Source organism: Chiroxiphia lanceolata, chromosome 7 (genome assembly GCF_009829145.1).
Source record: "Chiroxiphia lanceolata isolate bChiLan1 chromosome 7, bChiLan1.pri, whole genome shotgun sequence".
In the NCBI taxonomy this organism is placed as follows: domain Eukaryota; kingdom Metazoa; phylum Chordata; class Aves; order Passeriformes; family Pipridae; genus Chiroxiphia; species Chiroxiphia lanceolata.
Window position 1 is genome coordinate 37,603,804 of NC_045643.1, and position 12,194 is coordinate 37,615,997.

The following is a 12,194-nucleotide window of genomic DNA, read 5'->3' on the forward strand; positions in this document are numbered from 1 at the left end:
CACGTGTTATTTTGGGTAGGGTTGCATTTAGAAAGGCCGGGTGCCCGTGTTCCGTGTTTCCAGTGCCGCCGCTCGGCCGGAGGGTTTTCCAGGAGCCGGGATTGGCTGTGCCTGCTCAATCAGTTGTTTTGGTTTCAGTTGCACTGTAATAGATCAGACAAATTTGGGGACAGGCAGTGGCCATATGTTGTTGCCAAGTGAGAAGCACATAATTTCGGGAGGGAAGTCTGTTTGCTGTCCGTGAGGAGCCGAGCGCAGCTCCTCGCACTCCCCGCAAGCTGTCGGCAGAATTACTTCAGCCCGCCCAGATTTTGATGGATTTGGGACTTTCCATCGAGCCCAGTGGTCTCCCCTGTAGGATCAGCTCCCTAAGTGCTGATTGTGGGGATCTTTTCAGCCTGGGAGTTCCGCCCTGAGGGAATCAAGTCGTGGGCGAAGGGGTGGAAAAGCGAGCGAGGGTTAAATACGGGATCGCAAGAATTGTGAGATTCTCCCTCCTTTTCCTGCAGTTCTCTCCTCACCCTGTGCCTGGTACAAGATGAACCCCCAAATTTTTAATAAGCAGGGTAATCACCTGCTCTGTCCATGCGACTGTGCCTGTTGGGATCAGTGTGTGTTGGTGGCCGAGCTGGTTGTGGTGTGGCAGCATTTGCTGCTCCTGTGGTGAACAGACATTAAGGGCTGATGTGGAAAGGCAGGAAAAGCTCCTCCTGCCTGAAGAACTAAATGAAATCATTATGTAAATCAAAGGCATAAAGCATTCCCCACTTTCCATCTGATTACAGCTGGAGACACAGGAAGTGGGAAGAGAGGGAAAAGTATTAGTAACTTTATGACCACTGCACATTCATGCAATTAATAGATTAACTATTAATATTACATTTAATAACTAGGGCAGGAGAAGAGTTTGGAGGCAAATGGATTGGGTTTGAAGTGTTTGTGTAGCAGTGGATGGGTCAGATGTACAGCAGACATTCCCTGGAAAACAGGGATTGGAGTGAAAGATAAAGGGCATTTAGTCTTGGCTTTACCTCCTCCTGTGCTCCCACTGTGCTGTGGGGGGAACTGTCCACTTAAAGCTGAATAATTCCATAAAACCTGTCACTTTTTGCCTTCTCCAAAGAGTTATTAACAAATCCATCTGTAAAACACTTTGAAAGAACTGTTTTATCTTCTTATTTACATTTGATTTAATCACACAGCAAGCACACGTTCATTGTCTGATAAAATTTCCCCCCCCTCCCAAAAAAAAAAAAGGATTAGGAATGTCTTGCTGGATCACACAGTTGCTTTTTTCTTTGCTTTGGGTTGTTTTTAAAATCGGAGTCATCTGTTGAGAGGGTTGCAAAGGGGCTTTACAGGTTCACAGAACCTTCATAACCAGTCTTTGTGATTCCTTGTGAAACACTTGGACTCACTTGGGTCATCTCCTGGAGACACACAGCTTTTTATTCCCTAAATTAACTCTAAATCCACCAGATGCACTTAAAATTTCTGGGATGATCTTTATCCCTCTGCCTCACTGGGAAAACCACAGGAGAAAGAAAGAAGTTAAATCAGATGTTCAGGTTTCCCCCATTTTGGTCTCCCAGCCACAGTTTTTTCTTGTTCTTGTTCCAGGTATTTTATTAGATAAACCCATATGAGATAAAAACATTTTAACCCTGGAAAAGTGCAAGGGAAGGGGGGTTTTTACAAGGATTTAGTCCTGGATGTGCAGTGGGTGAACAGCTTAAAACTGAGTCCTTTTTTTTCCCTAATAGAATCCAAGGGCTGTTCCAAGCAGTAAAAACAAATCCAGACTTCAAACGATCTTCCCCTGAATGGGAACCTGAAGGGAACTTCTTAATTAAAGCACAATTAAAATTAAAAGCCAGTTTTAAAAGTGTTTCTGTGGTGAACTTCAGGTCACTTCGGGCTTTTGCATTGATTCAAGCAGAGCATTGTGTTGCAAACTCCGTGTTTGCCTCAGTCCTGGCTTAGGGAAAGGTTTAATTTTAGGATTGGACCTGTCAGAGTGGATCCACCTGAGGAATCTGGATTTGGGACAGAAGGTTTAAATGAGCATAAATTTATCCTTTAAAAACACCCCTACTGTGTGTCCGATTTCCCAGTGTCTGGGGGGAGCTGCTCCAGTGGGAAGTTTAGGAGGGGACTCACTTCCCAGAGCTTCATTTTTGCAGTTCATTCTTCTGCTCAGAGCAAAATGGTTGAATTCAGACTTTTCTTTTTGCTTATCCCTGAGGGATTCACATCTTCCTCAGGAGCTGGAGAACTTCTATAGTGGATAGGAATGAAAAAGGGGCTTCACCCTCGGCGTGGGTGTTGTGCTGACTGACAGGAGGAGGGGGGATCCTGGTGGATCCCAGTGTTCCCAGCACTGGATTGATAAATCCAGCTCCCAGCCAGTCTCTTCTCCAAGAAATCCTTCAGCCCTCAGTGATCTGGATAATGCCCAGTGTGTGCTCAGCAGTGCTCAAACACAGGGAAAAGCTCCCGTTGGCTCCGTGCTCCGGAGTGTCTTGGGCTGGGAAAGGGAAGGGGAGAGGAAAGGGATGGGTGATTCCACAGGGCAGCTGAATCCAGGTGGTGGCATTCCATGCTCTTCCAACAGCAGCTCGTCCAGACAAAGGAAAGGGCAGAGGGGAGGGAATCACAGAATCTGGGAATGGTTTGGGTTGGAAGGGACCTTAAAGATCATTTAGTTCCAGGGAGACAGGGACACCTCCCACTATCCCAGGTTGCTCCAAGGCCCATCCAGCCTGGTCTGGGACACTTCCAAGGATCCAGGGGCAGCCACAGCTTCTCTGGGCAACCTGGGCCAGGGCCTCACCAGAACAAAGTTGAGGAGCAGGATCAGAGGTGTCTCTGCTGAGGTGACACTGAGGTTGTTCGGTCAAAATAAATGAAATTAAAATAGGCTTTAATTTTCAGTGCTCTGGGACGTGGGTTTGGGGTGGGTTTTGTTGCACAGCCTGTAAATTCCTGTTGGAAAGGACCTTTCACGTTGGGCTGTTTGTTGGGCTGTGTGTTGGGATGTGTGTTCCCCTTCCCGACTCCCAGTTGAGTGGAGTTCTCTGTAATACTCAGCAATGGAGCCCAAATCTGGGAGTTCTAAAATTCCCGTCTGACTCCGACATTCCCAGCAAAGTGCCGGGAATTCCGGTGGTGCGGCGCTGCCCCCTCGTGGGCACTGGGGGCATTGCAGGGAACGCGTTCCCAGCCCTTTGGAAGTTTAATTCCCGGCGTGTTCGAGTCCACTTTGTAACACCTGGAATGGACATTTTGGGCTCTAATTATCAGCTAATTGTCCGTGTAACAACCCTGCTCTCCCCATTTTCTTTGCTCACATATCAGTGCTGGATTTTTTTCATTCTAATTTTGAACGATATTACTGCTGCAAGACGACTCCCCCCTCACGAATCCTGATGTTAATTCACCACTAACCGACTTTATCTCCTATAATCTGCTTTTTCCTGCCGTCCTGGGTGCCAACAGTAACTTCTCTTGCCTTGTTCTCTCCTCTCTCCAAGCATGCCTTTCATATAATGATCGAGGTAAGAGCCTCCGTTCGTGTCTGGGGACGTTTTGTGTTCATAAATGTCACTTAGGAGAAAGTAGAGGGGTTTAGGTTGGAGTAATATTTAAATAAATATTTTCCTGGAAGGAATTGTCAGAGTTCCTTCAGCCTCCACTCACTGTTTGGCTTCAAATTATCCCACTCAGGGAAGTGCTTTTAATGGATTTGTGTTCCGTGTTCCTTAAGCTCCTCTCCGACCTCAGGACCCATTTTTGAGGATGCTTTAGGAAAACTGATTCCTGGGAGTCATTCCTTCTTTCAGGAATATTCTCCCTGTGTGACTCATTCCAAGGGAAAGGGCGGGAAGGGGAAATTGGGCCCTGGATTTTGGACAGCTGGGGAAAGCTGTGATCCCAATTTATCCCCGGCAGGGCTTTGCTGACATTCCACCCTCATCCTTGGCGCCACGGGATCATCCCAGAAAGCCTCACAGGGATAATGGTGCCTGTGGCATGTGGGACATCCTTGCTTTGGAGCTGGGAATGTTTCTGTGTGAAAATAGTCCCTGGAGTTGTGGAGTTGGATTTTAACCAAGAGAAAAAAAAAATCAAGGAAAAAAAACAAGGAAAACTTTCCTTTCTGGTTCTGTAAGAGCAGGAATTGTGCTTTCCACTCAATCCCAGGGTTTGTTTGGATTGGAGGGGGGTGGGAAGGGTGTTGCTGCCTCGGAAAGTCCGGAAGTTTTGACTCCGTGGAAACGTCTCCCCAGGAAAGGGAAACCCCGGGAGGGGCTGGGTCAGGGCCTGGGAACAGCCTGTGCAGTGCCAGGGCTTTCTAGGAAACAGGAATTTGGGATGTGGGAAGGGTTGTGGTCCAGTGGGACATTAAGGAGCAGCAGATTCCGCTGCCACTTTCACTTTCAGCTCTCGGGGAGGGATTTTTTTCTCCATCAAATCCCGGAGAAGGGTTCTTTCCCTGGTGGTTCCGAAAGAATCCAGGCACTGTGCCCTCCAAAATCCCAGCAGGGTTTGTGGGTGGAGTCATGGAAAGGAAGGGGAATCCAAGGCACTGAAGCAAAAGGAGATTTGGGCTTATTTCCACAAATTTGGGCAAAGCAGGAGGGTCAAAACTTTAAATAATTATTTACAACTCTTAAATCCCAAGGGCTGCTCAGGGGGCCGGGAACAACGGGATTTTACACCTCAGAGTTGGCTCTGGGCAGTAAATTTGGGAATCTTGCTGCCAGTTACACTTAGAACAATTCCCAGTGTTTGTATTTCCCAACCAAGGGCAGTGCTTCCCCTGGAATATTCCAGGAGGGAATGAAAGGCACCAAGGGAGGGAAAACGTCCCTCTGAGACTTCCTTTGCTGTGTTTGTTGTCCACCCAAACCCAGCAGTTCTGAGGGAACAGCTTTAAACATCCATCTCTGGCCTCCGGGAAAGGATTCCCTGCTTTTTTTGGGGAGTATTTCAACGTGTCTCCAGTTGGAATTTCAGTTCTTTTTTTGCAGGTATTAATCTGTGGAATTAGGGTTTGGAAAACTTTAGGGTTGGGGGGCAAAAGAGGAGCCCAGGAGGAAGCAAGAAAATTGAGAATCTCCTTGTCCTGTTCCCGTGGGGATACAGGACAAAGTGGGAAATACAGGATGTGCCATTCCTGTGCCAGGAAGGGAAGTTGTCCCGATCCATGGTAAGGTGGATACAGGGATGTGGGTCCATGGGGAGCCCTGTGGGAGCTCCATCTCACTCCCAGTGTACAAACCCTCTGGGACAGGCCGGGATAATCCCTGAGGTTTCATTCCAGCTCTGTTCCCGAGGGCTTGGATTTCAGGGACACGCTGGCAAAGTTGGGAGCCATGGAAGTGGCTGGGGAGGAGCTGATCCCCAAACCTGGATGTGAAGGGTTCAACAGGTCACACAAAGTCCCAGAAACACAAAAAAAACCCCAAATGCACAAAAATCCTTGAAAGCATCCAAGGTGCTCATTCCAATTCCAGCTCTTTCCAAAGTAACAAGTAAAGCTTGATTATCTTTAGTCCTGAATTTCTGCTCTGCTTTCCCTCCTGGTTAAAAAATTCCTTAATTTCTGCTGTGCTTTCCCTCCTGGTTAAAAAAATTCCTTAATTTCTGCTGTGCTTTCCCTCCTGGTTAAAAAAATTCCTTAATTTCTGCTGTGCTTTCCCTCCTGGTCAGACAATTCCTTAATTTCTGCTGTGCTTTCCCTCCTGGTCAGACAATTCCTTAATTTCTGCTGTGCTTTCCCTCCTGGTCAGACAATTCCTAGATTTCTGCTGTGCTTTCCCACCTAGTTAAGATTATTCCTTAGTTTCTGCTGTACTTTCCCTCCTGGTTATCCAGGTGTGTTCCATGCCCCCTTGCCCATCCATGAGCATGTTTTCCCATCCCATTCCAGTTCCCTTTGTGTCTGTTTTTTGGGGAATCCCTTGCAGTGGGGGTTTGGCTCCGTGATTCCGGTGTCTCCCGGGATCCCAGCCTTTATTTGTGGTGCTGTCCTGGATATCCCATTCCCAGCAGAGTTCATTAATTCCCGTTTTCCCTCAATTCCAGGATCCTGGGCCTCCCCCACCGTCCCCACTGATGGGTCTGAAGCCTCTGCAGCTCCTGGAGATCAAAGCCAGGGGCAGGTTTGGGTGTGTGTGGAAAGCTCAGCTCCTCAATGAATACGTGGCAGTGAAAATATTCCCCATCCAGGTGAGCAGGAATTCTTGGAATACTGGATTCTTTCTAATATCATCCCATTAAACCAGCTTCTCTTGCCCCAGTGAGAGATTTTACTTAATTTTCTAAACCCAAACCAAAATGTCTTTGGGGTGTGAAAGATGCAGGAAGGGTTTTAACTGAATTAAAATAAATATTTTAATGCCTGTTATTGAAATTTGAATTAATGGGAAACAAAAACATATCATTGAGATATTGAAATATAAACTTTGTGTCTCCAGTCATAAAAACACACATGGAGCACCAACAGCTTGAAGCACACAGGAAAACACATCTCCTGGCCAGTCAATAATCAAATTAAATTGTGCTCAGCAGGAAAGGCCTGGAATTCAAACCTGGAATTGGGATTGGGGCAACGAAATGGGCCTCAGCTGAGGGAGACAACACTCAGTTCCCAAAAAGTGCCCTGGGAAAGCCTGGCTTTAAACTGGGCCCAGAGCTGTGAGAGCCACTCAAGCTAAAGAATATGAGTGTTCCTACATGGTGCTGTTGGGATGGATTAATTAATGGCATTAATGATTAATGACATTAATAATTAAGCCAACCCCACCCACTGCTACCCGAGGTGCAGAAACGTGCCGGTGTTGGAAACACGGCCGGTCCTCGTTCTCCGGGAGAAATCCCGCGGATTCTTGGCCAGGTGGTTTGCAGGTGCACCTGAAATGCTGGGAGGGGGATTCCTGCTGGAAAGGCCCCCGTTTCCCTGGCATTCAGTGGGATTTCTGTGCTCGTGTCCCAGGACAAGCAGTCGTGGCAGAACGAGTACGAGATCTACAGCCTGCCGGGCATGAAGCACGAGAACATCCTGCAGTTCATCGGCGCCGAGAAGAGGGGCAGCAGCATCGACGTGGACCTCTGGCTCATCACGGCCTTCCACGAGAAGGTGGGCACGGAGCCCAGGGCACCTGGGGCTCCTGTGGCTCGGGCAGAGCAGGAGCAGCCCCGGGAACGTTCCACAAACGTGGAATCCGGGCAGTTAAGACACAAAATCTAAAGCGGTTTTCGCTCGCTGGTCGCTTTGGTTGGGTGTGAAATGACTTCAGTTTGTTTTCAGACAGCTGAGAAGGTTGTCAGGTTTGATTTAACAAAAAACAACAAACAAAAATTAATTGGTGCCTTTTTTCCTTCCTTTTTAGAATATTTTTTAGAATATTTTGTAGAATATTTTGTAGGATATTTGGGGGTGTCCCCCACAAACCTGTGAGTTAAACAAACCCCACCTCGCAGAGCTCGTGGGGGTTTGTTTTTGTTCTCCTCGGGTTAGTCTCTAAAATCAAAGCCACAGAGATGAATTCTGTTGTGCCAAGAGCTGATAGTCTATAAAATCTATAAAATCAAAATCGATTTTATTGTGAGAACCACAGTGAGAAACATAAATGGGATGGATTAAGCAGCAGCATCGACGTGGACCTGTGGCTCATCACAGCCTTCCACGAGAAGGTGGGCACAGATCCCAGGGCACCTGCAGAGCAGGAGCAGCCCCGGGAATGTCCCACAAATGTGGAATCCAGGCAGTTAAGACACAAAATCTAAAACAGTTCTCGCTCGCTGGTCGCTTTGTTTGGGTGTGAAATGACTTCAGTTTGTTTTCAGACAGCTGAGAAAGTTGTCAGGTTTGATTTACCAGAAAAACAAACAAACAAACAAAAATTAATTCCGCCTTTTTTCCTTGCTCTTTAGAATGTTTTTTAGGGTATTTGTGGATATGCCCCACAAACCTGTGAGTTAAACAAACCGCACCTTGCAGAGCTCGTGGGGGTTTGTTTTTGTTCTCTTTGGGTTAGTTGATGATCTCTAAAGTCAAAGCCACACAGATGAATTCTGTGGTGATGAACAGCGAGAAACACAAACAGGATTATCTAAAAATACATCCGGTGTTTTGTGTTGAACCATTTTGACTCTACATTTCTTCCGAGTGTGCTTCTCTGTGCCAGTGCTGTTGTCCCTAAGGAAGGCCAGGCTGGCAGCCAGAGGCCCTCCAACTGTTCCCCCCTCCGGCTCCCCAAGATTCCGGGGTGTTCCCGGAGCGAACGAGCCCTGACCCGGCCCCCGTGGCCGCTCTCCCTGTTCCCCTCAGGGCTCCCTGACGGATTTCCTGAAGGCCAACGTGGTGTCGTGGACGGAGCTGTGCCACATCGCCCAGACCATGGCGCGGGGCCTGGCCTACCTGCACGAGGACATCCCGGGGCTCAAGGACGGCCACAAACCCGCCATCTCCCACAGGTACTCCTGCAGCCCCAGGGATGGGCTCTGCAGCCCCAAGGATGGACTTTGGATCCCCAAGGATGGGCTCTGGATCCCCAGGGAGGGGCTCTGCAGCCCCAGGGATGGGCTCTGCAGCCCCAGGGATGGGCTTTGGATCCCCAGGGATGGGCTCTGGATCCCCAGGGATGGGCTTTGGATCCCCAAGGATGGGCTTTGGATCCCCAAGGATGGGCTCTGGATCCCCGGAGATGGGCTCTGCAGCCCCGGGGATGGGCTTTGGATCCCCAAGGACGGGCTCTGGATCCCCAGGGATGGGATCTGCAGCCCCAGGGATGGGATCTGCAGCCCCAGGGATGGGCTCTGCAGTCCCAGGGATGGGCTTTGGATCCCCAAGGATGGGCTTTGGATCCCCAAGGATGGGCTCTGCAGCCCCAGGGATGGGCTTTGGATCCCCAAGGACGGGCTCTGGATCCCCAGGGATGGGATCTGCAGCCCCAGGGATGGGCTCTGGATCCCCAGGGATGGGCTCTGGATCCCCAGGGATGGGCTCTGGATCCCCAAGGATGGGCTCTGCAGCCCCAGGGATGGGCTCTGTGGCTCCTGGGAGGGACCATCCGGGTGCCCCTTCCCAAGGGGTTGTTCCCAGCTGGCCCAGCAGGCATGAGCCAGGCCCTAATTAATTCCTAACATGGAATTCCAGCTTCCCCTTCCCCTGCTGTCCATGCATCCATGGATCCAGATATCCACAGAGCCATCACCCCTCCAGGTTTATTCCAAAAGCAGGCACAGCATTAGCCCCAGTTGCTGTCTTATTTGTTCCCATAAGAATAAAGATGTGCAAGGGTGATCCAAGGGTTTATTATTATTTTATTTGTATTCATTTTTATTTATAATAAAAGTATATAGAATTATATATAATATATACATATACATATTTATATATAATATTTATATATTTAAATAAAAATATGTATCTAATATTTATATATTTATATATAAATATATATTTATATATGATATATTCATGTATAATATATTATATATTCACACATTATATATTATATATTATATTCATATATACTATATATATTTTACATGTATATATTTATATATATTTATATATATGTACATATTTATATTTATTTATATATGTATATATATTTTATATATACATATTTTGATATATATTATTTATAGACATATTTTATATGTATGTATTTATATATTTATATATAATATATACATGTACCTTATTATATATAGTATAAATTTTATATAATTTCTATTAATATTGAATTATTTTATATATTAATTCCATATTGTACTTATATATATTTATGTATAAATTAATATTATGTGAATATAATATATATTACATGTTGTATATATTATATTCTAAGTAATATTTGTTTTGTAATTTAAATTAGCTATTTCTTAATCATTCTTTGTTTTATTGTATTATTACATAAAATATTTTATGTATCTGTTGTATACATTTATATATAAATTGATATATATTATATATAATGTATAGTAATGTATTGATATTATATATCAATATATAATTGATATATATTATATATAATATATAGTACTGATATATAGTATATATAATATAATAATTTATATTGTAATATAATATATATTATATTACAAATATTTGTATTCATTGTTTAAATTACCTATTTCTTTATAATTTTCTTACCTTTCAGATGATGTTCTTTGTTTTATATTAATATTATATCAATTCTTTATATATTATATTTGTTAAATATTTATATCTACATATAAATTATATAAAAATCAATGTTATATAATTTATAATATATATTATAAATTTATATTATATATATTATATATATAATGTGTATATATTATATATACATTGTATATAGAATTATATATATAATGTATATTACATTATGTATTATATTATAATATATTATATATTTTATAAATGTTTATTATTATATTAGGAATATAATAGCATTTATTATTATAAATAATAGCATTTATATTGATTGTTGCCTAAATTATCTCTTTATCATCTTCTTACCTTCCACACCATAATGCCGGGTTATGATGTTCCTTTTTCCTCAGAATTTCATCAGTATTCCATGTTCTAGATCCCTAATTTCGGGGTCCTCTCTTTACCTTGGCAGGGACATCAAAAGCAAGAACGTGCTGCTGAAGAACAACCTCACAGCCTGCATTGCTGATTTCGGGCTGGCTCTAAAGTTTGAGGCTGGAAAATCTGCAGGAGACACCCACGGGCAGGTAAATCCCCATTTATTCCCAGGAATCTCCAGCATCCAGAAAAATTCCCCCTCGGACTCATTGCGTGGCCTCTCCCCCTTATTTTATCCCGCTGGATAAGGGTTTGGATAAGAATGTTACAGTGTTTTATTCAGTAACGTGGAGAAACTTGAAGGGATGAAACTTCCAAGATTCAGTGCTGAGCAAGGACTGGGCACGGGAATGTTTGATCCTGGACATTCCTGGAGCATGGGGTGTCCGTGCTCGGGTCCAAGCTGTGGTGTCTCCCGCCCCTCCAGGTGGGCACCCGGCGCTACATGGCCCCGGAGGTCCTGGAAGGCGCCATCAACTTCCAAAGGGACGCGTTCCTGAGGATCGACATGTACGCCATGGGACTGGTGCTCTGGGAACTGGCCTCGCGCTGCACGGCCGCCGACGGTACGGCACGGGCTGGGATATGGGATCATTCCCTGGGATTCGGGAGAGCTGGAGGGATGCCGTGTGTGTGTGAGCGAATGGGATCCAGCTGGTGGTCAGAACTCACTGGCCCTCAGTGTCCCCAGGGTTTGGCATCCCAGGAAAAGCGTTTCTGACACGTGAAATCCTCCTGCCTCCCCTGGTAAGAAAGAGAGACAATTCCTGTGGAACTCCTGGAGTTCATACACCTGGTTTGTTCCGAGTTCAGCCCCAGGTTCAGTGTGAAGCACGAATTACAAGTGTTTTGAGAGAGAAATCTCGTGTGGGTGCCGGGACAAGTCAGGATTAGCCAAGGGTAAGGGAAAAGGCTCCAAAATGTTTTTGGAAAAGTTGCGTTTTGAGTCAGTCTTTCAAGCAGTAAATTCCACTGAGTGAATGTGAGTGTTTTCCCTGGGCTGGGATGTTGTGTGTCCCAGCAACTTCTCCGGGAGGGTGTCCCTGCCCCTGGCAGGGGTGGGACGAGGTGGCTTTGAGGTCCCTTCCGAGCCATTCCAGGATGCTGATGAACCCCTTTTCCCCGTGCAGGCCCCGTGGATGAGTACATGCTGCCCTTTGAGGAGGAGATCGGCCAGCACCCCTCCCTGGAGGACATGCAGGAGGTGGTGGTCCATAAAAAGAAGAGGCCTGTCCTGAGGGAGTGTTGGCAGAAACATTCTGTAAGTGTTACCAACCAACCGCCCCAAATCCTGCCCAAATCCTGCCCAGCCCCTGGGGTGTCCTGGGGAGAATTTAATAATTCCAGTAGGAATTAAATGGGCTGCAGATTAGTGTGTTCTTCATCTCAGAATACTCTTGGAGTGTTAGAAAATGATTCTGTCAGGTTTTTGGGGGAAAGAAGAGATTCCTGAGTTACTTTTCGCTGAAGTGACACTTGATGGCTGAAGAATTTCACCTCTAGAATGCTGTGGTGATACTGCAGCACTGCAGGGGAAGGGTTTGCTCACTGCTGGGTGTTGTTTAAATATCAGAAAGAATAATATAGTACATAATAATAT

The 12,194-nt window shown here is 45.6% G+C and overlaps 1 protein-coding gene across 2 annotated transcripts in view; it reads left to right on the plus strand.

Moving 5' to 3' along the window:
* The window catches only part of ACVR2A (activin A receptor type 2A), a 50,422-nt gene that overhangs the window by 34,568 nt on the left and 3,660 nt on the right, over positions 1-12,194 (plus strand). Inside the window, exons 5-11 of one of the 2 annotated variants that reach the window (XM_032693050.1) lie at positions 3,534-3,557; positions 6,091-6,234; positions 7,001-7,144; positions 8,339-8,484; positions 10,629-10,743; positions 11,022-11,160; positions 11,725-11,855. In XM_032693050.1, coding sequence (XP_032548941.1) covers positions 3,534-3,557; positions 6,091-6,234; positions 7,001-7,144; positions 8,339-8,484; positions 10,629-10,743; positions 11,022-11,160; positions 11,725-11,855 — 843 coding nt within the window. The remainder of the gene's footprint in view (positions 1-3,533; positions 3,558-6,090; positions 6,235-7,000; positions 7,145-8,338; positions 8,485-10,628; positions 10,744-11,021; positions 11,161-11,724; positions 11,856-12,194) is intronic. The other variant, XM_032693051.1, reaches the window with a different exon arrangement.